This window comes from Erythrolamprus reginae, chromosome 2 (assembly GCF_031021105.1).
Source record: "Erythrolamprus reginae isolate rEryReg1 chromosome 2, rEryReg1.hap1, whole genome shotgun sequence".
NCBI lineage: Eukaryota > Metazoa > Chordata > Lepidosauria > Squamata > Dipsadidae > Erythrolamprus > Erythrolamprus reginae.
The window spans coordinates 345,724,917-345,750,642 of record NC_091951.1 but is presented as its reverse complement, the minus strand read 5'-3'; the positions used below and the strand labels follow the sequence as shown (position 1 = coordinate 345,750,642).

General features: G+C 43.3%; 1 protein-coding gene across 1 annotated transcript in view; it reads left to right on the top strand.

Moving 5' to 3' along the window:
- ARK2C (arkadia (RNF111) C-terminal like ring finger ubiquitin ligase 2C) overlaps window positions 1–25,726 on the top strand; it is a 187,925-nt gene that overhangs the window by 142,120 nt on the left and 20,079 nt on the right. Inside the window, exons 4-6 of the mRNA XM_070736424.1 lie at window positions 12,483–12,612; window positions 16,227–16,325; window positions 19,333–19,428. Of these exons, the coding sequence (XP_070592525.1) occupies window positions 12,483–12,612; window positions 16,227–16,325; window positions 19,333–19,428 (325 nt within the window). The remainder of the gene's footprint in view (window positions 1–12,482; window positions 12,613–16,226; window positions 16,326–19,332; window positions 19,429–25,726) is intronic.

Sequence of the window (25,726 nt, the reverse complement as noted above, 5' to 3'; positions counted from 1 at the left end):
AGAACCTAGAAATTTGAAGGCCTCTACTGTTGATACTGTGTTGTCTAATATTGTGAGAGGTGGCAGGATGGGAGGGTTTCTCCTAAAGCCTATCACCATTTCTACGGTTTTGAGTGTGTTCAGTTCTCAATTGTTCCAGTCGCACCATGAGGCTAGTTGTTCAACTCCCATCTGTAGGCGGTTTCATCATTGTCTCGAATGAGTCCAATCACTGTTGTATCGTCTGCAAACTTCAGTAGTTTAACAGATGGATCATTTGAGATGCAGTCATTGGTGTATAGAGAGAAAAGAAGTGGTGAGAGTACGCAGCCTTGGGGGGGGCCCTGTGCTAATTGTACATGTCAGTAAAGCAGTCACAAAACACAACGATCAGATAATCCTCCACAATGGCCAAACCCACAGGCTGCTATTTATAGCAGCCTCACTAATTACCCCAGCCCCACCCAACCACAGGTGGCCTCATTTTCTTTGATAATAATCTCTCAGTTGTTGCTGCCTATGCATCGCTCTCCGCATGCGTGGCTATATCATTAACTCTTGTTCCGAATCCAAGGAGGAGCTAGATAATTGATCTCCTTCTGAGCTGTCTGCCCCACTCTCCTCCTCCCTGTCACTCATGTCTTCTTGGTCAGAGGAGCCTTCATCATCAGATTCCACCGGGGGCAAAACAGGCCTGCAGCATGTGGATGTCTCCCCCACATCCACAGTCCTTGGGGCAGGAGCTGGGCCAGAGCTAACCACCTGAGGGAAGGATATTGCAAACTCCATTCCCACCCCATTCTGGGGCCAGCCAGAGGTTGTATTTGCCAGTTCTCCAAACTACTTAAAGTTTCCGCTACCCGTTTTCTGAACTACTTAAAATTTCTGCTACCGGTTCTCCAGAACCTGTCAGAACCTGTTGGATTACAGCCCACTGTTGGCCTGAAAGCTACCCAAATCTGGAAAACTTGTGTGTCCTCTAGTTCAGGGGTCTCCAACTTTGGTAACTTTTAAGCCTGGAGAATTTCCAGTTATACATCTCCACCCCATGTCCAGTCAACGAAGCAGTGGAAGTGATGTGCCGGTGCCTGGAGGCTGTTGGGGCCTGGATGGGTGTCAACAAACTCAAACTCAACCCAGACAAGACGGAGTGGCTGTGGGTCTTGCCTCCCAAGGACAATTCTATCTGTCTGTCCATTACCCTGGGATGGGAACTACTGACCCCCTCAGAGAGGGTTCGCAACTTGGGCGTCCTCCTCGATCCACAGCTGACATTGGAACATCATCTTTCGGCTGTGGCGAGGAGGGCATTTGCCCAGGTTCGCCTGGTGCACCAGTTGCAGCCCTATTTGGACAGGGAGTCATTGCTCACAGTCACTCATGCCCTCATCAACTCGAGGTTCGATTACTGCAACGCTCTCTACATGGGGCTACCTTTGAAAAGTGTTTGGAAACTTCAGATCATGCAGAACGCAGCCGTGAGAGCCATCGTGGGGCTTCCTAGATTCGCCCACGTTTCTTCAACACTCCGTGACCTGCACTGGCTGCTGATCGGTTTCCGGTCACAATTCAAAGTGTTGCTCATGACCTTTAAAGCCCTACATGGCAATGGACCAGATTACCTCCGGAACCGCCTGCTACCCCACGAATCCCAGCGACCGATAAGGTCCCACAGAGTTGGCCTTCTCCAGGTCCCGTCGACTAAACAATGTTGTTATAATAATAATAATAATAATAATAATAATAATAATAATAATAATTATTATTATTATTATTTCAATTCCCAGAATTGAAAGCTGGCTGGGGAATTCTGGGAGTTGAGACCACTCTAGTTGTCCCTCAGTCTGTCTTCCTTCTCTTTGTCATTGTGGAAAAGTTACACTGACTTTATACAAGGCGTTGGATTTGGAAGCGGTTGAAGGATAAGGCTTTCATTCATCAAGATACTGATTCATAACTATAATTTCCTGTCCCAGCTTCTTATCTGCCGTTCCTGCCTTTTCTGCAAACTTTCCTCTTTTATTATTCCAGTTCCAAGTCCCTTCGTCTTGGAAGCATCATCCCCTGAATCTTGGATGCGGAATAAATGTTGATATGGTTTAGAAGCCAAAGCTTAGATGGAGATGGGATTTACTAAATAGAGACTGAAAGCAGCCCAAAATAGATCTCTCAGATATACTGAAAATAAAAGGGGGAGAACTGGAATATCAGCTTTGCAGAAGTGGTGGGATTTAATTTTAATTTTTTTACTATCGGTTCGGTGGGCGTGGCTTGGTGAGCGTGGCAGGGGACGGATACTGCAAAATTTTATCCAAATCAGTTGGGACTCGGGAGCCGGAGGACAGATGGGGGCGGGGCCAGTCAGAGGTGGTATTTACCGGTTCTCCGCACTACTCAAAATTTCTGTTACCAGTTCTCCAGAATTTTGTTGGAGTAACGTTTTGCAGAAGCTAGCCCACCCAGATAGCCAAAGCAGCTAACCAGCCTGCCTCAGACCAGGATATCAGGAACCTTTATCTTGAAGATAATTGAAGAGTTTCTTAGGAAATTATTTTCTTCTTTCATAGCAAACCTATACTATTTACACTGTAGCTATCTGTCTAGTACAGTGATAGTGAACCTTTTTTTCCTTGAGTGCTGAAAGAGTGTGTGGGCATGCTGTTGCACATGTGTGAGTCCCCACACTCATAATTCAATGGTTGGGAATAATAATAATAATAATAATAATAATAATAATAATAATAATTTATTAGATTTGTATGCCGCCCCTCTCCAAAGACTCGGGGCAGCTCACAACAATAATAAAAACAATATTATAGTAGAACAAATCTAGTATTAAAAACATATAAAACCCTATCATATTTTAAAAAAACCCAAACAACACATTCATACCAGACATAAAACAAAATATAAAAGAGCCTGGGGGAAAGGTGTCTCAACTCCCCCATGCCCGGCAGTATAAGTGAGTCTTGAGTAGTTTACGAAAGACAGGGAGGATGGGGGCAGTTCTAATATCCGGGGGGAGTTGATTCCAGAGGGCTGGGGCCGCCACAGAGAAGGCTCTTCCCCTGGGGCACGCCAAATGACATTGTTTACTCAACAGGACCCGGAGAAGGCCAACTCTGTGGGACCTTATCAGTCGCTGGGATTCATGCGGTAACAGGCAGTTCCGGAGGTACTCTGGTCCAATGCCATGTAGGGCTGTGTGAAAACGGCTGTTTCCCAACTTCTGGCGGGCCCAATAGGCTCGTGTTTCACACTCCCCAGGCTCCAAACACTTCCCTGGAGCTGAGGGAGGGTAAAAACACATCCCCCATCCCCCCGGAGGCTCTCTGGGAGCCAAAAATGCCCTCCCAGAGCCTCTGTGAGAGGCCAAAATCAGCTAGCCAGCACACACATGCATGTTGGAGCTGAGCTAGGGCAATGGTTCATGTGCCAGCAGATATGGCTCCGCGTGCCACCTATGGCACCTGTACCATAGGTTCGCCATCACTGCTCTAGTAGTTACTATGTAAAGTACTCACAATTCTCTATATACTATTCTCAGTTACAATATTCAGCTACAAGTCTTCAGCCACTACAAACCACTCTAATTCACAAGCCACTCTAAACCATACTGTTGTGGTTAGCTCTGGCCCAGCTCCTGCCCAAGGACTGTGGATGTGGGGGAGACATCCATATGCCGCAGGCCTGTTTTACCCCCGATGGAATCTGCTGATGAAGGCTCCTCTGACCAAGAAGACATGAGTGACAGGGAGGAGGAGAGTGGGGCAGACAGCTCAGAAGGAGATCAATTATCTAGCTCCTCTTTGGATTCAGAACAAGAGTTAATGATACAGCCACGCATGCGGAGAGCTATGCATAGGCAGCAACAACTGAGAGATTATTATCAAAGAAAATGAGGCCACCTGTGGTTGGGAGGGGCTGTGATAATTAGTGAGGCTGCTATAAATAGCCGCCTGTGGGTTTGGCCATTGTGGAGGATTATCTGATCGTTGTGTTTCATGACTGCTTTGCTGACTTTGATCTTTGTGTGCTGATTTCCCCCCGCTTTGAAACTAACTCAGAGCAAAGTGTGTTTCACTTTGTGAAAGAAGAAGGACTGTGAATTACCTCACAGCTGCAAGCTAAGTATCACAGAACTGATAAGGGACTTGTACAAATTACCAGTTTGTTTGGAGACGAGTGCTCTTTGCTATACCAAAAGAGTGCTCTGCTTATTTGCATTTTCGGTATAAAGAACATTGTTTTGAATTTTCAAACGTGTGTGTGTCTGAAATTGTATCTGTGCATTTGTGGGAGGATTCTACCAGAGAGCTCGACAGAACACATACTAAGCCCCAATACCTTCAAGCCAAGCCACGAGCCACACCTATGCAAAGGTGCCTTATATACTTTTGTCAGCCAATCAGAGTACATTACAATTTGCATATTCACCGGGACTAGGCAGTTTTACAATTCTCCTCCCTTTCTGCAATTTGGAACATTGCATCAGGCAGGCTCCGATCTCGACAAATTTTCTGCATATTGTTTACTTCAAGAGTTTGTTTCGTGCTGAATTCCCCCATTTCTGCATAGAAATGAAATGCGTTTATGTAGCTTATTTGTCAAGTCTGCAAAGCCGTTTGGCCTTGATAGAAGAATTCATTAAACGATGGCCATCTCCACCTCCTCGGGATCATGGAAAGCAAAGCTTTTATATAGAGCGCTGGTGAGACCACATTTGGAATCCTGTGTTCAGTTCTGGAGACCTCACCTACAAAAAGAGATTGACAAAATTGAACGGGTCCAAAGACGGGCTACAAGAATGGTGGAAGGTCTTAAGCATAAAACGTATCAGGAAAGACTTCATGAACTCCATCTGTAGAGTCTGGAGGACAGAAGGGAAAGGGGGGACATGATCGAAACATTTAAATATGTCAAAGGGTTAAATAAGGTTCAGGAGGGAAGTGTTTTTAATAGGAAAGTGAACCCAAGAACAAGGGGACACAATCTGAAGTTAGTTAGGGGAAAGATCAAAAGCAACATGAGAAAATATTATTTTACTGAAAGAGTGGTAGATCCTTGGAACAAACTTCCAGCAGACGTGGTTGGTAAATCCACAGTAACTGAATTTAAACATGCCTGGGATAAACATAGATCCATCCTGTTGTGATTCAGCCTGAGGCTCCTCAGGGACCGGCTGGAGCTCTGCCGGATCCATGCCCAGAGGAGGAGGACAGTGAACAGGAGGGGGAGGACCAGGCAGATGGGGGAGAGGAACGTCAGGAAGAGGAGGAGGGAGAGCAGCCTGAGACCCCCGGGGGAGCCCTCTCCCCAGCTAGTAGCCTGGATTCATTGGATGAAGACGCACAGGCTATAATAGACATGAGGCAGAGACGTGCAGCTCAAAGAAGGGGCCAATTAGCAAGATATTTCCATCCCTGAATTGGCAACAGCTGGGTTTGAGTGTGGTTCTCCTCAGCAGTGTTGAAAAGGCAGGCCCGCCCTTACAGTCTTGTGGAGAGTTATCAACTGGGAGTCCTGTGACCTTGCTTCGATTCTTGGCGTCTCTGATCTTGGCTTGTGGCCTAGAAGGCTGAAAGACTTGGGGGAGGCGTGGGTTTTATTATCTCCAGTGTTGTTTTTGCCAGCAAGAATCCTGTTTTATTGCCTGGCCTTCGTGAAACCTCTGTGAAGCTTCATCGTGTTCCTGTCTGTAAGAACAGTTTTTGTTACCTGTGTTTGCTTTCCAGTATATAAATTGCCTTTGCTTTTTACCAGTGTGTCTGGATACTCTTTTTGGTTGGTGTTGGCGTCTGGGGGGACCCAGACAGAACACATCCTATGATAAAATACAGGAAATAGTATAAGGGCAGACTAGATGGACCATGAGGTCTTTTTCTGCCGTCAGACTTCTATGTTTCTATGTTTCTAAGCTGGGTTTGCTCTTTTTTACCGTTTCTCTTTTCCTCTCTTGCCGCTGCTCTGAAACATCCTGGGGTTAATTGTAGCTAACAGTCACACGCTGAACCTGCTTCGTGGGATGACTCACTCGCTTCAGGGCTCTCGTTCCTTCCACCCAGAAAAAACAGAAAGACATTCACTCCTGTATTATTAGCAACGGGGTTGAACTGAACGTACCACCTTGGAGACCCCGGGGAATACTTCTTGTGAAAAGTCCGAGTAATGATCTTGAGTGGGCGGCCACGAAAGCCTTTGGAAGACACGTTGGGCAATTCTAAGCGAGGGTGAGGATGGTTTGGGTGGGGAATGGCTCTCCATCTCAGTGGGCTGGGGTTGCCCTTTGTAGACTTGGACCCTAGCGTGGAGCCATTTAAAGATGTAACAGCACTGAGAGACAGAGAGAGACAGTCAGTAATAGAAAAGTGGGAAAGAATGACTGGCTTGAAACAGGAAGGAAGGAGGGACCCAGGGGAAGAGCCTTCTCTGTGGTGGCTCCGACCCTCTGGAATCAGCTGCCTCCAGAGATTAGAACTGCCCCCACCCTTCTTGCCTTTCATAAACTCCTTAAAACCCACCTCTGTCATCAAGCGTGGGGGAACTGACACATCTCCCCCTGCCTATGTAGTTTTTGTGCATTATATGACTATGTATGTTTTTTTATATATTGGGGTTCCTTGCTTTTTAGACTTTTTAAATGTACTATTGTTATTTTAGATTCTAATTATTAGATTTGTCATTATGTATTGTTTTTATCACTGTTGTGAGCCTCCCCGAGTCTACGGAGAGGGGCGGCATACAAATCTAATAAATAATAATAATAAAAGGAAGGAAGGAAGGAAGGAAGGAGGGAGGGAGGGAGGGAGGGAAGGAAGGCAGGAAGGAAGGAAGGAAGGAAAAGGGCGTGCATAAGTGCACTTTTGTGCCTAATGTCCCTGTCCTATTGTCTCATTATCTTTTCTATTACTACGTTCTACTTATGTTATGTTACGTTATGTTAATATATACTATAATACTATACCTGTTTGACAAATAAATAAATTAATAAATAAAAGGGAAGAAAGGAAAGAAAGAAGGGTGGAGGGAGGGAGTGAAGAAGGGAAGGAAGGAAGGAAAAGGGAGAGTTGGAAGGAAGGAAGAAAAAAGAAGGAAAGAAGGAAGGGTGGGAGGAAAGAAGGGAAGGGAGGGAGGGAGGGAGAGAAGATGGAGAAGAAAGGAAAGAAGGAAGAAGGAAGGAAGGAAGGAAGGAAAAGGGAGGGTGGGAAGGAAGGAGGGAAGGAAAGGGAAGGAAGGAAAGAAAGAAGGGAGGGAGGGAAGGAGGAGAATGGAGGGAAGGAAGGAAAGGGAAGGAAAGGGAAGAAAAGAAGGAAGGAAGGGGGAAGAAAGAAGGGATGGAGGGAAGGAAGGAAGGAGGAGAAAGAAGGAAGGAAGGAAGGAAGAAGGGGAAGGGAAGGAAGGAAAAAGAAGGAAAGAAGGAAGGAAGGAAGGGAGGGAGGAGTTACTTTTGTTTGTTTGTTCCTTCTGTGCTCTTTGTATACTCTAAATCCTTTCTCCTCTTCCACTCTTAATTCTTTCTGCTCCCCAAAGACCCCTATAGTAGGAATCACTCTGAGACAGGTACTATAGGGAAATTGACCCCCAAAATTTGGTGTGTGTGTGGAAAATCTGCAGAATGGCTTAAAAATCTCTGATGTCCCCCCAAATCCAAACAGGTTGAAAATACCACTGTTTTCAGGATTGTACACACACGCTATTGTGGATTTTTGAAGTTGCTCTCTCTAGATCCTTTCCAATAGAAGTAAAAATATGGCAGTTGGGAAAAATAATCAGAAAAAGGGAATATTTTTACAAGCACGGAGGTTATGTTAAAAATGTTCTCCTTTCTCTGAAGAAAAACATCTCTTTTGTCATCTGTTTATTTATCCCATTGCAATTAGCCTAAGGGGCCTGCTTTTTGGTAGACATCTCGCTGTGTGCGTGTGTTGTACGAACAAACGACACACACACACACATAAAGACAGGTACAGGGTGCACCCAAAGGCTTGTTAAACCGATGACAGTAAGTTTTTCTTTTAGAGAAAATATTATCATACTTAGAAATGTTGAAAGGAAATGCATCAAACAAGGAAGAAAGTAATTAGGAGAAGAGGACAACCGATTCGTACATTTAATGCAATTTATATAATAAATTGTCTACGCGGCCCGACTTTTGGTATACCCTGCCTATGTATGAAATATTTTTGTTGAGTACTAATGAAAAATTCAGCTGTAGGTGAATTTGTTCCACGATCCCAAAGTTAATTTATCAGTCACTCAACAAAAAACCCAACAACACTGAACAACAAAACGCACTTTAGGTCAGTGACCGCGAACCTTTTTTGGTTCACGTGCCAAAAGGGGGGGGGGGCACACCCATAATTCCATGCAGCTGCCCCGCGCATGCATGTGTGACCCCTCTGCTCCCTAGCACATGATGGCAGTCCTGTTTTTCATTCTCCCCAGGCTTCAGGGCCTTTCTAGGAGCCTGGGGAGGGCGAAAAATGGTCTTCCCACTCCCTGGAGGCCCTCCGGAGGCAGAAAATGGCTCAGGACAATAAAAACAAGGACAAATAGGCTGAAAACAAGCTTAGAAACATAGAAACATAGAAGACTGATGGCAGAAAAAGTTCTCATGATCCATACTATTTTCTGTATTTTATCTTACAATGGATCTATGTTTATCCCAGGCATGTTTAAATTCAGTTCCTGTGGATTTACCAACCACGTCTGCTGGAAGTTTTTTCCAAGGATCTACTACTCTTTCAGTAAAATAATATTTTCTCATGTCGCTTTTGATCTTTCCCCTAACTAACTTCAGATTGTGTCCCCTTGTTCTTGGGTTCACTTTCCTATTAAAAACACTTCCCTCCTGAACCCTATTTAACCCTTTGACATATTTAAATGTTTCGATCATGTCCCCCCTTTTCCTTCTGTCCTCCAGACTATGCAGATTGAGTTCATTAAGTCTTTCCTGATACGTTTTATGCTTAAGACCTTCCACCATTCTTGTAGCCCGGCTTTGGACCCGTTCAATTTTGTCAATATCTTTTTGTAGGTGAGGTCTCCAGAACTGAACACAGTATTCCAAATGTGGTCTCACCAGCGCTCTATATAGCGGGATCACAATCTCCCTCTTCCTGCTTGTTGTACCTCTAGCTATGCAACCAAGAATCCTACTTGCTTTTCCTACCGCCCGACCACACTGCTCACCCATTTTGAGACTTTCAGAAATCGCTACCCCTAAATATTTCTCTTCTGAAGTTTTTGCTAACACAGAACTGCCAACTAGTGATGGGCGAACTGAACCCGCACAATTCGGGTTCGTACTGAATTTTGCAGTATTCGGTATGCCGACACGAACCCGAAATTTTTTCAAATTTCAGACAAAGTTCGGGGTCGTGTTCAGCGTTCGGAGCTTTGACGTCACCGGCAGGTTGCTAAGGATGCCAAGGTGATCACTTCCTGGATTCCATGGAATCCAGGAAGTGATCACCTTGGCATGCTTAGCAACCTGCTGGTGACATCAAAGCTCCGCCCCTGGAATCTCTTCATGGGAGGGATTCCCCGTTTTGGTTCGGGTTCGGTTCGGGTTCAGCTGAATTTTGCGTAAAGTTCGTCCGAACTTGCCGAACCCGAATACCGTTGGGTTCACCCATCACTACTGCCAACACAATACAGTGGAACCCCGACATAAGAGCTGCTCTACTTAAGAGCAACTCGAGATAAGAGCTGGGAGGGGAGAGATATTTTTGTTCTACTTACAAGCCCAAATTCGAGATACAAGCGCCAAGGAGCTGTCTCCTGAAGCCAAACGCTAACTTCCGCGTTCGGCTTCAGGAGACAGCTGCGAAGCGGCGCGCGTGTTTTAAAAGGTTGCAGCCGGCCTGGGGGGCTCGGGGGGGGGTGCTTGCAGCTTTCTTTCTTGCTCTTTTTCTTTCTCTCTTTTACCTTCTCTTCCTCTATTTCTTCTTTTCTTTCTCCTTCCCACCTTCTTCCCTCCCTCCCTTCCCTCATTCCTCTCTTACTCTCCCCTTTCATAAGTTTCCTTCCTTCCTTCCTCTGTTCCTGTCCCTTCCCTCTTTCCTTCCTTCCTTCCCACCCTCCGTCCATTCATTCACCCATTCCTCTCTTGATCGCTTAAAGCCGGTCCCTGGTGCAAAAAGGGTTGGGGACCTCTGTCCTACAGGATTGGGTGGCAGAGAAGTTGAACATATGTAAATTTAAAAGTTTAAGAAAGTTTACAAGTTAAGTGAAAGAAACTTCATTATTCATTTATATGTACATGTACATTTCTTCATTAAAAACATGTCTTTCTGCATAATTTAGACTAACTTTGTGAGTTTTTTGAGGGCTGGAACCAATTAAAATTATTTACATTAATTCCTATGGGGAAAAGTTGTTCGAGATAAGAGCTGCTCGACTTAAGAGCCCAGGTCCGGAACGAATTAAACTCGTATCTCGAGGTACCACTGTACTCAGATTGAGGATTCCTTTTCCCCAAGTGCATTATTTTACATTTGGAAATATTAAAGCTTCTATTCCAGAGCAGTAACTTTATTGAATATAAGGTAAAGGTAAACGTTCCCCTACACATACGCGCTAGTCGTTCCCGACTCTAGAGGGTGGTGCTCAACTCCGTTTCTAAGCTGAAGAGCCAGTACTGTCCAAAAACATCTCTGTTGGTCATGTGACCAGTATGACTAAACGCCAAAGGTACATGGAGCGCTTCCCACCAAAGGGGGCCCCTATTTTTCTACTTGCATTTTTTACATGCTAGGCTGGGACGGGTAACAGGAGTTCACTCCATTATGCGGCCCTAGGGATTTGAACTGCTGAACTGCCGACGTTTTTGATTAACAAGCTCAGCATCTCAGCCACTGAGCCACCACATCCCTCTACTGTAGAGTGCAATATTAATACAGTCAAAAAGGGGGCCGTGAAAACATTTACTGACCCCTCACGTCCTGGACATAAACTGTTTCAACTCCTGCCCTCCAAACGTCACTACAGAGCACTGCACACCAAGACAACTAGACACAAGAACAGTTTTTTCCCAAACGCCATCGCTCTGCTAAACAAATAATTCCCTCAACACTGTCAAACTATTTACTATGTCTGCACTAGTATTACTACTAATTTTTTTCCTCATCATTCCTGTCACCCATTTCCTTCCATGTATAATTATATGACTGTAACGTGTTGCTTGTAGCCCTACATGGCATTGGACCAGAATATCTCCGGGATCGTCTTCTGTCGCACGAATCCCAGCGGCTGATAAGATCCCACAAAGTTGGCCTTCTCTGGGTCCCATCGACTAAACAACCAACTCCCCCCAGAGATCAGAACTGCCCCCATCCTCCTTGCCTTTAGTAAATTGCTCAAGACCTACCTATATCGCCAGCATGGGGGAATTGAGACATCTCCCCCGGGCTTCTATAGTTTATGTATGGTATGCTTGGGTTGTATGATTTTTAAATGATGGGTTTTAGATAATTTTTAATATCAGATTTGTTACATTGTATACTGTTATTATTATTGTTGTGAGCCGCCCCAAGTCTGCGGAGAGAGGCGGCATACAAATCTAATAAATTATTATTATTAAAATATTAAGATTTTTATTAATATTGATTGTTTCTTCGTTGTTTATTTACAATCATTAAGTGTTGCATCTCAAGATTCTTGACAAATGTATCTTTTCTTTTATGTACACTGAGAGCGTATGCACCAAACACAAATTCCTTGTGTGTCCAATCACACTTGGCCAATAAAGAATTCTATTCTATTCTATTCTATTCTATTCTATCCTATTCTATTCTATCCTATTCTATTCTATCCTATTCTATCATTTATTATTTTATTTTATTTTATTTTATTTTATTTATTTTATTTTATTTTATTTTATTTATTTATTTATTTATTTTATTTTATTTTATTTTATTTTATTTTATTTTATTTTATTTTATTTTATTTTATTTTATTTTATTTTATTTTATTTTATTTTATTTTATTTTATTTTATTATTTGTCCAATACAAATTGAAAGTTAAAGAGAATAAAAACATATAGTAGTAAATATCAGAGAAATGATAGAAGAAAAGATATGAGAAAAGGATATATGAATGGGAGAAAAGATGTATAAAATATAGGAGAGACAATTGGACACGGGACGGAAGGCTCGCCCCTTACTGACCTCTAAGGAACCTGGAACTCTTCTCTTCTCTTCTCTTCTATTCTCTTCTATTCTATTGTAGTCTAGTCTAGTCTAGCCTAGTCTAGTCTATGTTTCTATGTTTCTATTCAATCTATTCTATTCTATTCTATTCTAGTATAATATAGTCTAGTCTAGTCTATCAGGGGGTTTCAATTCAATTGTGCAGAATGGGAAGAATGCGTGTTTTTGTTTTATTATTTTAATAGTTTTTCTTATGTATGATGTACACGGAAGATGGCATTTAATTTCATTGTGCGAGGTGCAAGGAGAATAAAGTAAACTTGAACTGATTTTGCATTTTGTCCTTCTAGGGATCTCAGTGTCGATGCCGGTCTCAGTCATAACCAGTTCCAGGTCAGGCCAGTTCCTCAACATTATCAGCATTATTTGGCTCCACAAAGAATGCATCACTTCCCGCAGAATGCATCCTCAACACAGATGGTAAGTCAAGGGGGTAGGTTAGCAGAAGCAGATTGACATGAGGAATAACGCACGCTGCACTGAAGTCTGTAGCTTGCAAGGGTCCAGATTGTATTCCAGGGAAATGATACCATTCTCATGCCAAACTCTCTGAAAAGTGATGTCGGTCCCGGAATATATGCTGCAATGTCCTACCAGTCAATGACTACTTCAGCTTCAACCGCAACAACACAAGAGCACGCAACAGATTCAAACTTATGTTTATTAGATTTATGTTTATTAGATTTGTATGCCGCCCCTCTCCGTAGACTCAGGGCGGCTCACAATACAATAAAAACAATTCATAACAAATCTAATAATTTACAATTTAAGATATTTAAAATACACCATTATTAAGCAGATATACATACAAGCATACCATACATAAATTGTATAGGCCCAGGGGAGATATTTCAGTTCTCCCATGCCTGACGACAAAGGTGGGTTTTAAGGAGTTTACAAAAGGCAAGGAGGGTAGGGGCAGTTCTAATCTCTGGGGGGAGCTGGTTCCAGAGAGTCGGGGCCGCCACAGAGAAGGGTCTTCCCCTGGGGCCCGCCAACCGACATTGTTTAGTTGACGGGACCTGGAGAAGGCCCACTCTGTGGGACCTAATCGGTCGCTGGGATTCGTGCGTCAGGAGGCGGTCTCGGAGATATTCTGGTCCAATGCCATGAAGGGCTTTAAAGGTCATAACCAACACTTTGAATTGTGACCGGAAATTGATCGGCAACCAATGCAGACTGCGGAGTGTTGGTGTAACATGGGCCTATTTGGGAAAGCCCATGATTGCTCTCGCAGCTGCATTCTGCACGATCTGAAGTTTCCGAACACTTTTCAAAGGTAGCCCCATGTAGAGAGCATTACAGTAGTCGAACCTCGAGGTGATGAAGGCATGAGTGACTGTGAGCAGTGAGACCCGGTCCAAATAGGGCCACAACTGGTGCACCAGGCGAACCTGGGCAAACGCCCCCCTCGCCACAGCTGAAAGATGGTTCTCTAATGTGAGCTGTGGATCGAGAAGGACGCCCAAGTTGCGGACCCTCTCCGAGGGGGTCAATAATTCCCCCCCCAGGGTAATGGACGGACAAATGGGATTGTCCTTGGGAGGCAAAACCCACAGCCACTCCGTCTTATCAGGGTTGAGTTTGAGTCTGTTGGCACCCATCCAGGCCCCAACAGCCTCCAGACACCGGCACATCACTTCCACTGCTTCGTTGATTGGACATGGGGTGGAAATGTAAAGCTGGGTATCATCAGCGTACTGATGATACCTCACCCCATGCCCTTGGATGATCTCACCCAGCAGTTTCATGTAGATATTGAATAGCTTAATATCTAAGAAAACGTAATACGAACCGCGCCAAACTTGACTGTAAAAAATATGATTTCAACAATCAAGTTATCGAAGCGTGGAACTCATTACCGGACTCAATTGTGTCAACCCCTAACCCCCAACATTTCTCCCTTAGACTCTCCACGATTGACCTCTCCAGGTTCCTAAGAGGCCAGTAAGGGGCGTACATAAGTGCACTGGTGTGCCTTTCGTCCCCTGTCCAATTGTCTTTCCTTTCTCTCACTTATCATATATATTCTCTTCCTTTCTTATATCCTCTCCTCTAAGTTCACTTTCACCCTCATTTATATTATCACATGTCTATTTTTCTTCCTATGTATTTGTGTATTGGACAAATGAATAAATAGAAATAAAAATATGTAATACTAGTCTAATTCACGGCCGTATTCATTTTCAATTCAATTCAATTCAATTCAATTTATTAGATTTGTATGCCGCCCCTCTCCGAAGACTCGGGGCGGCTCACAACAATAATAAAAACAATATAACAGTAAACAAATCTAATATTAAAAGAAAAGATATATAAAACCCCAACAATTAAAACCATACAGCACATACATACCAAACATAAAATATAAAAGCCTGGGGGAGGTGTCTCAGTTCCCCCATGCCTGGCGATATAGGTGGGTCTTGAGTAATTTGCGAAAGACAAATTCATTTTCAGTTCCAAATTTGACTCCAAATGGCTTAAAATGAATGCAGTTGGCCATAGCTGTATTTTCCAGAATTCCAGAATTTGATGGTTTGACTGTAGTATGAATTGTTGGTTGAAGTTTTAAAATTAGAATTTTAAACGATTGTTTATGTTATTAATTGGATTGTTTCTCTACTGTTTTATTATGTGCTGTGAGCCGCCCTGAGTCCCCGGAGAGGGGCGGCATACAAATCCAATTAAAATAAACAAAACTAAAAAATAAAATAAGTTCTCGATGCTCCTCTGCAGGGGTGGGTTGCTTCTGGTTTGGATCAGTTCGCCTGAACCTGTAGCGACCCACTGGTGACATCATAATGATATCAATGAACCAGATTGACTGGTGCCGGTCCATGGGCACCTCCATCTTTTTTGATTTTTTAAAAAATAAATTTTGATTCCCCCCCCCCCTCCTGAGCATACACAGAAGCTGAGGTCTGGCACTTTGGATGGCTTTGGGTTTTTTTTTTAAAAAAAATATTTTTCCATATTTTTCATTGTGGTGCATGGATGCACCCATGCACCCACGAGGTGCAAACACAGTATGTGAGGGACTGAACCAGTAGCAAGGTAAGTTGGAACCCACCCCTGTTCTTCTGGAATATAAGGAGCATCTCATTGGCTAACATTCCCTTAAGAGAGGGCTAGCAGAAACTGGTGCACAAGAATCTGAATGACCACAGGAGGGCAGTAAAGAGAAATAAATATCTTCTGTGCAAAGCCCCATCTAGTGGTTCTTGAGTGGATTGCAATTGAGAAGAAAGCACTTCTCTCTCAAAATCTCAATGCAATGTCTTTCTTTTCCTTGTTGGCTTTTCCAACCCTCCCTCCCTCCCTCCCATCCTTCTTCTTCCTTCCTTCCTTGGGCCATGCCTCCCTCCCTCGCTTCCTCAGTCCCTTCCTTCCATCCCTTCCTCTCTCCCTCCTCTCTTCCTTCTTTCCTTCTTCCCTTCCATCCCTCCCTCCCATCCTTCTTCTTCCTTCCTCTCTTGGCCCATCTCTAACTCCCTTCCATCCCTCCCTCCCTCCTGCCTATCCTCCTCCCTCCCTCCCATCCTTCTTCCTTCCTTCCTTCCTTCCTTCCTTGCCCCGACCCTCATTCTCTTCCTTCTATCCATCTCTTCTTTCTTCCCTTCTATTTTCCTTCCTTCCTTCCTTCTTCCTTTTCATGAAGAGAAAGGTTTTCTTTTCAACTTCCTGTTCTAGACTAGATCTATCACATTTCCCAGACTTTAAAAAGACTTTAAAAAAAACAAGCTTTAAAAAAAGTTAGACTTTAAAAAAAGAAAGAAGTAAAGTTTTTATGATAAAGTTTCACCTCAGGTTTGGCGCTTTCCCTGCCTCACAATGAGGAATGAAAAGCAAATCCACTAATTTTCACCAGTATGATTAGAAATGGTTTCAGTCCACCAAATTGGGTGAGCCCTGAAGTTTTGGGCAGCTCCTCAAAATGTTTGAGCCACCATTTTCAAAGGCTACCTGATGTCCCCTGAAGCTGAGGAGAAGAAAGCCGACCCCTCAAAGTTGCTTCTCTCTTCATCACTTCACAGGTTGTCCATGAAATCAGAAATTACCCCCAGTTTCAGCTGCTCGCTCTTCAGGGACTGAATCCAAATCGGCACGCATCTGCCATGCGAGAAAGTCATGAGGTGAGTCCCAAAGAAGCATTTTTGCATCTATTGAGTCACTGCCCCTCAATCACATGTTTTAGTGCAGGGGCGTTCAAACCTGACCCCTTTAAGACTTGTGGACTTCAACTCCCAGAATTCCCCAGCCAGAATTCTGGGACTTGCAGTCCACAAGTCTTAAAGTTGCCAAGGTTGGACACCCCTCGTCTAGATACACCACCTCAAACATGGCTTCTCCCCAAAGGGTTTGACTACAGCACCCAGAATTCCAAGTTGTTGGTTTGCTCGTTGGATTCCTGAAGATCCAGGCTGGCGAAAAAGACCAGAATAACATGGCTTTGGGGAGAGTCAAGATTGTTCATGTAGTGACAGCAGCTAGGATTGCATTTGCACCAAAATGGATAATATCAACGGAAAGAGAAATTCTTAAGAAAATTTTGGACTGTGCAGAAATGAATAGATTAACAATGAAACTCAAAGATAATGAAGATTCAGAATTCTATAATGCATGAGTGAAATTTTATGAATGGTGGGAAAAAGAATATAAATATAGATTAAATTATCAAGCTTTGAAAGAAAAAGAAAATGGAAAAGAAATCTGGTAACCCAAATGACAGAATTAGACTAGAGAGGTAACATTAGATTAATAACATATACCTAAAATAAAGAGCTAATAATATAGACATGATGTTTAACAATAAGAAGTTTAAAAGTTTGAAAGTATAACTAATAAAAGGATTTAATATTTACAAAAGTCTCAGTCTTTTAAGAGTCTTTTAAAAGTCTTTTCAAAAGGAAAACCAAATGTAGCAAAGTTTTGTCAGCTGTCCAGAGTCCCAGAGAGAAGGTAGACACAATAATAATTACCAGGTGAAGCAAGATTTCAAAGGTGTAGATATCAGAAGTTAACTGGAAGACCGAAGCTCATTAACGAAGCCAAGAATATGCTCTTTTAAAACACGCTGAATTCAATAGACAATATGAGATGTTTCCAAAATGCTTTGTTCCCTGCAAAGAGGCATGGTATGCCTCACACTTACATTGTGTGAAGGTGTGTCCCAATAGGTAGTAGTGCTATTCATACATAAATCTCTTCCTAACTACCCACTCATGCCTCCTAGATGCCCTGCGCACCCTAGTATCCAGAAGAGGCTCCTCCTCTTTTCCTGAGTCACTCCTCTCAGGAAGCACAGAGAGCCCTGGTTGCTGTTCCACCTCTGACACCATGCCCCCTTCACTGTTAGTCTCAGGCGCCAGGAGCACAGGATGCCTGTATCTTGTCTCCATTGTCTCTGCATCCTCTGAGTCCATAACTAATCTCACTGGACATGAGCCAACCACAATGTTTTAGAATTAAAATCACCCAGGGAAGGGTTTAGAAAGAGAAAGAGGAAGGAGAATGTAAAGGATTAGCTCAATCCTAGGTGATATTCCATTATGTTACCATATAAGGTAAAAGGAGGATATAAGCATGTTAAATGCTGAGTCATAGGGTGTAAACCGCAATCTGATTGGGTCAGAGCATTATAAAATGCAAAGCAACTTTACAATGATTGTTGGCTCTTTAAGTTGGCTGTTTACGTTGGCTGTTGGTGGTGGTAATGTTGTTAGTTGGCTGAAGCAGTTTTGAGCATGAGTTAGTTAGAGCTGTAGTATTGATACAGAGAAACCTGGATTAGTTTAGTATCTGCATGTAAGTACGCTTTACTGCATATAGTTGAAGCAAAGTTGATATCTTGTAAATAGAAGATATTTTTGATTACACTGAAGAGTAAAACTGTTTACTACTGTTTTCTACAAAAATGTCATAGTTATTTCTCTACACTGGTTCCTTAAATTGCCACACTATAAATTCTGGTAGCTTGTCAAGTTCCGCTACGTAGCACTGTATATTCGGACAGAGAAAAGGGAAAGAGGAGAGGGAAGTAGGAAGGGAGAGAGAAGAAGGTAGATAAATGAGAAAGGGATAGATAGAGGGAAGTATGGAGAAAAGAAAGAAACAGACTGATCAAATAACAGCAAGATTAAGTGAAAAAATAGGCTATTGAATTTTGATTGATTGGAAAATGTGCATGCTATAGAAGAGAAGGATTTGGGGTAGCGATTTCTGAAAGTCTCAAAATGGGTGAGCAGTGTGGTCGGGCTGTAGGAAAAGCAAGTAGGATGCTTGGCTGCATAGCTAGAGGTATAACAAGCAGGAAGAGGGAGATTATATAGAGCACTGGTGAGACCACATTTGGAATACTGTGTTCAGTTCTGGAGACCTCACCTACAAAAAGATATTGACAAAATTGAACGGGTCCAAAGACGGGCTACAAGAATGGTGGAAGGTCTTATGCATAAAACGTATCAGGAAAGACTTCATGAACTCAATCTGTATAGTTTGGAGGACAGAAGGAAAAGGGGGGACATGATCGAAACATTTAAATATGTTAAAGGGTTAAAAAAGGTCCAGGAGGGAAGTGTTTTTAATAGGAAAGTGAACCCAAGAACAAGGGGACACAATCTGAAGTTAGTTGGGGGAAAGATCAAAAGCAATGTGAGAAAATATTATTTTACTGAAAGAGTAGTAGATCCTTGGAACAAACTTCCAGCAGACGTGGTTGGTAAATCCACAGTAACTGAATTTAAACATGCCTGGGATAAACATTTATCCATCCTCAGATAAAAATACAGGAAATAGTATAATGGAAGACTAGATGGATCATGAGGTCTTTTTCTGCTGTCAGTCTTCTATGTTTCTATGTTTCTATATTCTTAAGGTATAGGTACTGATGCATATATGGAAATGTGGAGAAAAAAAATGAAATTAATAATAATAAAAAAGAAGTCTGTGTGAAATAATGAAATTTCTAATGAAAGGCATATTCTTTCCCCTTAATGGGTTTTGGATGAAAAAGATTTTTGGGGGTATGTGTGTATGTGGGGGGGTGTCAGATGGAAAAGTTACAGAAATAGCTGGCTAAACAAGCCTATGGTAGAGAGAAATTTTTTGACGCTCTTCCATTTCTTTCATTTTTTGATCCAGGAGTTGTTGCAACTAGAAGACAGGTTGGGAAGTGTGAGTAGAGGAGCCGTGCAGAACACCATCGAACGGTTCACTTTCCCACACAAATACAAGAAGGTAAGCATTGAAAGAGAGGCGGGTGTGATGTCCCAGACAGAGATTGGCCCGCAACCTTATAAATGTATTTATTTATGTATTTATTTATTCATTTGTCCAATACACAAATACATAGGAAGAAAAATAGACATGTAGTAATATATATAAGGGTAAAAGTGAACTTAGAGGAGAGGATATATGAAAGAAAGAGAATATATATGATAAGTGAGAGAAAGGAAAGACAATTGGACAGGGGACGAAAGGCACACCAGTGCACTTATGTACGCCCCTTACTGGCCTCTTTGGAACCTGGAGAGGTCAATCATGGAGAGTCTAAGGGAGAAATGTTGGGGGTTAGGGGTTGACACAATTGAGTCTGGTAATGAGTTCCACGCTTCGATAACTCGATTGTTGAAATCATATTTTTTACAGTCAAGTTTGGAGTGGTTTGTATTAAGTTTGAATCTGTTGCGTGCTCTTGTGTTGTTGTGGATGAAGCTGAAGTAGTCATTGACCGGTAGGACGTTGCAGCATATGTAACTTTAAAACTCACCATGTTCTGCAAAGTAGTCCTTAATAGAGGCTGTAAAATCCTCATCTTCTAATGCCAATCAAAACTACCATTCACCAGTTTATAGTCTGCAATAATCCTTTTCTTTCAACTTTTTTCTTTCAACTTTCAAGTAAATAGAAGTTCACTCCAAGTTCACAGCTCCAACAGATAAGATGACAATTTTGCTTTCTTAAGATCTAAGGCCAACAGCTGTTCAAACTTCCACAGCAATAATTCCTGCGACCAGTAGGCATCATCCCCCATCAGTTCCACAAGTCTATTTTCTCATAATTATTAAATTATGTTTGAGTCAGTTTTATTAAAGCAGATATTCACTCCAAAGGTAAATCAATAATTCAATTTAAAGGTTATCAATGGTTGGGCTTTTACAGCCTTCTTAAAAGTTTTTCCTGTGTGACATTTGATGTTAGGTAGCTGCTTTGTCTTTGTTTTTCGTCTATCCTTTTGTTCCAATTGAAATTAGAAAAGAACAAAAGTCCCAAGCTTCAATTTGGCTAAAAGAAAACTCACCAGCACAACTTTTAATCCCCTCCTTCATCTCTCCTGCACTTTTCCTTAGTTCCTCTTTCCAGGTGACTTCAAACTTCAAAAATAATTGAACTTTCCATTTCGCAGCTGCCGTGGCTTGGATGGCTTTTGCAAATCAATTTCCACTGCTGCCGGTTAGAGAGCCCTAAGTCAGTCCTCTGTGGGGATTGCTGACCCCCTACCAGATCCCCAATAATGTCCCTCTTCTTCCCTGCCCCTCCAGGGCAGTTCCGACCTTGTTCTGATTGAACAAGGTCCCCGGATAACAGGGATTCAAGATTCCCCTACGAAGTGCGAGAAACTCCATGTTGCTGTGGGGCTTGGCCACTCCCCTCTTGCTTTGAACGTCATCATGTGCCTGCCTGTCTTGGAGAAGCGTGACAGTGAGCCAAACTTAGAGGAACTAATCACAGCTCTGAACTCCCTCGCATCAGGCAAGGCACCCAGGAAAGATAATATCCGGGACCGCCTTCTGTCGCACGAATCCCAGCGACCGATTAGGTCCCACAGAGTGGGCCTTCTCCAGGTCCCGTCAACTAAACAATGTCGTTTGGCAGGACCCAGGGGAAGAGCCTTCTCTATGGCGGCCCTGGCCCTCTGGAACCAACTCCCTTCAGAGATTAGAATTGCCCCCACCCTCCTCGCCTTTCGTAAGCTCCTTAAAACCCACCTCTGCCATCAGACATGGGGGAACTGAGATAGTCTTTCCCCCTGGGCCTCTACAGTTTATGCATGGTATGTCAGTATGTATGTCTGGTTTTTTATAATAAGGGTTTTTAGTTGTTTTATTATTGGATTGCTACATATTGTTTTTATCACTGTTGTTAGCCACCCTAAGTCCGCGGAGAGGGGCGGCATACAAATCCAATCAATCAAAAAATAAAAATAAAAATAAAAATAAAAATAAAAATAAAAATAAAAATAAAAATAAAAATAAAAATAAAAATAAAAATAAAAATAAAAATAAAAATAAAAATAAAAATAAATAAAAATAAAAATTAAATTAAATTAAATTAAATTAAATTAAATTAAATTAAATTAAATTAAATTAAATTAAATTAAATTAAATTAAATTAAATTAAATTAAATTAAATTAAATTAAATTAAATTAAATTAAATTAAATTAAATTAAATTAAATTAAATTAAATTAAATTAAATTAAATTAAATTAAATTAAATTAAATTAAATTAAATTAAATTAAATTAAATTAAATTAAATTAAATTAAATTAAATTAAATTAAATTAAATTAAAAAATATCTCTGCCAAAGTTTTGAATTACTGCAAAAATATCATCTCCACAGAACTGCATGAAATCTTCTTTCTCTGTTGGAAGGAAGTTGGAGTACCTCAGGACATGAAGATGCAAATATCATCACACTATATAAGAACAAAGGTGACGGGGCGACTGTAACAACTACTATGGCATCTGTCTTCTTAGTGTGGTAGGGAAGCTGCTTGCTCATGTGGTATTGAGGAGGTTTCAGGTGCTTGTAGAGACAGTCTATTCAGAATCACAGAGTGGATTACAAGCCAACAGTTATACTACTAGACAGCTGCAGGAGAAATGCAGGGAACAAAGGCAGCCACTTTTTGTAGTGTTTATAGATCTTATGAAAGCTTTTCATTTATTTATTTATTTTTATTTATTCATTTGTCCAATACACAAATACATAGGAAGAAAAATAGACATGTGATGGTGAAAGTGAACTTAGAGGAGAGGATATAAGAAAGGAAGAGAATATATATGATAGGTGAAAGAAAGGAAAGACAATTGGACAGGGGACGAAAGGCACACCAGTGCACTTATGTACGCCCCTTACTGAACTCTTAGGAACCTGGAGAGGTCAATCGTGGACAGTCTAAGGGAGAAATGTTGGGGGTTAGGAGTTGACACTATTGAGTCCGGTAATGAGTTCCACGCTTCGATAACTCGATTGTTGAAATCATATTTTTTACAGTCAAGTTTGGCGCTTTTCATATTAAGTTTGAATCTGTTGCGTGCTCTTGTGTTATTGCGGTTGAAGCTGAAGTAGTCATTGACTGGTAGGACGTTGCAGCATATGATCTTGTGGGTAATACTCAAATCGTGTTTTAGGCACCGTAGTTCTAGGCTTTCTAGGCCCAGGATTGTTAGTCTATTTTCGTAGGGTCTTCTGTTTCGAGTGGAGGAGTGAAGGGCTCTTCTGGTGAAATATCTTTGGACATTTTCAATTTGACCTGGTTAGTAGGGACAGCCTTTATAAAATCCTCCCCAAGATCAGCTGTCCACCCCAGCTCCTCAACATCATCAGATCCTTTCATGAATAAATGAAGGGCATGGTAGTTTTTGATGGCTTAATATCAGAATTCTTTGACATTCGAAATGGAGTGAAACAGGGCTGAGTCCTTGTGCCCACTCGATTGGGCATCTTTTTTGCTGTCATGCTGAAGCATGCTTTTGGACCTGTTCTGTCGGGCTCTCTGGTATTCTCCTCCCAAAAATTCACAGGTACAAATTTCAGACACACACACGTTTGAAAATTCAAAACAATGTTCTTTATACGGAAAATTCAGGTAAACTAAGCCCTCTTTTGGTATAGCAAAGAGCACTGTCTCCAAACAAACTGGTAATTTGTACAAGTCCCTTATCAGTTCTGTGATACTTAGCTTGCAGCTGTGAGGCAATTCACAGTCCTTCTTTCACAAAGTGAAACACACTTTGCTCTGATTTAGTTTCAAAGCGGGGAAAAATCAGTACACAAAAGGTCAATGTCAGGAAAGCAGTCACAAAACACAACGATCAGATAATCCTCCACAATGGCCAAACCCATAGGCTGCTATTTATAGCAGCCTCACTAATGACCACAGCCCCACCCAACTTTATACTTTTATATTAACTTATTAGTCTAATTAATCTATTTTAAATCAACTGGGGGGGGGGGTTAAATTGATGTATAACTGGGGTGGGTGCAACAATGTGTATGGGAGGAGTGATTGGTATGAGTGGGATGATTGGAGTGGGTGGGGTTATGGGATAAATGGGAATAGTATGAATGATTTATTTGGCCCACCTGACGCTGGAGAGGCAGGAGGGAAGGGGGCATCGATCTCTGGGGTGGCAGAGGGTCGGAATATCCCGGTGTTGCTGGGGAGAGGTAGATATGGCGGGAGCCACGGAGTTAGCCGTTCCAGGGGAACGAGGGATCGCTGTTTAATAACTATTCCTTGTTCCGGCTCCGTGAGCTCAACCCAGGGCACTGGTGATGAGTGTAACTCTGGCCCTGGGCTCAGGTTGCTGCTGCTCAATGCCAGGTCGGTGGTAAATAAAGCTCTCCTCATCCGGGATTTAATCCTGGATGAGGAGGCCGACCTGGCATGTGTAACTGAAACCTGGCTGGGCCCGGAGGGAGGAGTTCCTCTCTCGGAAATCTGCCCAGCTGGGTTTCAGATATGGCATCAACCTCGACCCCAGGGAAGGGGGGGAGGAGTGGCTATTGTAGCCAGGGAGAGCCTTGGCCTGCGTGGGCTCGTTGCTCCGGAGATTGCGGGTTGCGAGTCCCTCCTTGTGAAGTTGGACTTAGGGGTTCAGGTGGGCTTGTTTCTCACGTACCTGCCTCCCAGCTGCGTGTCAAAAGCCCTGCCTGTGCTGCTCGAGGAGGTAGCCGGGCTGGCGGTGGAGTTCCCCAGACTTATTGTCTTGGGGGACTTCAACCTGCCGTCGCTCAGCGAAACCTCTGGGTTGGCACAGGAGTTCATGGCCACCATGACAGCCATGGACCTGACTCAAGTAGTACAGGGTCCGACTCACGAGGGAGGGCACGCACCTGACATGGTATTCCTTTCCGAGCAATTGAGTAATGGTCTGAGACTAAGGGGCTTAGAAGTGTTGCCTTTGTCATGGTCAGACCATTTCCTACTACGGCTTGACTTCCTGGCTCCAATCCTTCCCCGCAGGGAGGCGGAACCAATTAAGATGTTCCGCCCCAGACGCCTGATGGACCCAGAGGGCTTTCAGACGGTGCTTGGGTTATTCCAGAGGCACTCGTCCACAGTTCGGCGGAGTCTCTTGCGGAGGCCTGGAACAAGGCTGCAGCGGAGGCTCTTGACCGGATTGCGCCTTTGCGACCTCTCCGTGGCGCTAGACCCCGTAGAGCTCCATGGTTCAACGAGGAGCTCCGGGAGTTGAAACGCCAGAAGAGACGTCTAGAGAAGCGATGGAGGAAGAGTAGGTCTGAATCTGATCGAACACTTGTAAGAGCTTTTATTAAGATTTACAAAGTGGCGCTCAAGGCGGCAAGATGCGCGTACCATGCCGCCTTGATTGCATCAGCGGAATCCCGCCCGGCCGCTCTGTTTAGGGTGACCCACTCCCTTCTTAACCAGGGGGGAGTTGGGGAGCCCTTGCAGAGCAGTGCCGAGGATTTTAACACGTTTTTCGCTGATAAAATCGCCCAGATCCGGGCTGACCTCGACTCCAATTGGAAAACAGAGTTGACTGACAACGAGTCAGTCGAGGTGACTGGGGCACGTACTTGTCCACCTGTCTGGGAAGAGTTTGATCTGGTGACACCTGATGAAGTGGACAAGGCCATTGGAGCTGTGAGTTCCGCCACCTGCTTACTGGATCCGTGTCCCTCCTGGCTGATCTCGGCCAGCAGGGAGGTGACACGGAGCTGGGTCCAGGAGATTACCAACGCTTCCTTGGGGAGGGGAGTTTTTCCATCACTCTATAAAGAAGCGCTCGTGCGCCCCCTACTCAAGAGGCCTTCCCTGGATCCAGCTGTACTTAACAACTATCGTCCAGTCTCCAACCTTCCCTTTATGGGGAAGGTTGTCGAGAAGGTGGTGGCACTCCAGCTCCAACGGTCCTTGGAAGAAGCTGATTATCTAGGTCCCCAGCAGTCGGGTTTCAGGCCCGGTTATAGCACGGAAACTGCTTTGGTCGCGTTGATGGATGATCTCTGGCGGGCCCGGGACAGGGGTTTATCCTCTGTCCTGGTGCTTCTTGACCTCTCAGCGGCTTTCGATACCATCGACCATGGTATCCTTCTGCACCGGCTGGAGGGGTTGGGGGTGGGAGGCACTGTTCTCCAGTGGTTCTCCTCCTACCTCTCCGGTCGGTCACAGTCGGTGTTAGTGGGGGGTCAGAGGTCGACTCCGAGGTTTCTCCCTTGTGGGGTGCCTCAGGGGTCGGTCTCTCCCCCTGCTATTTAATATCTACATGAAACCGCTGGGT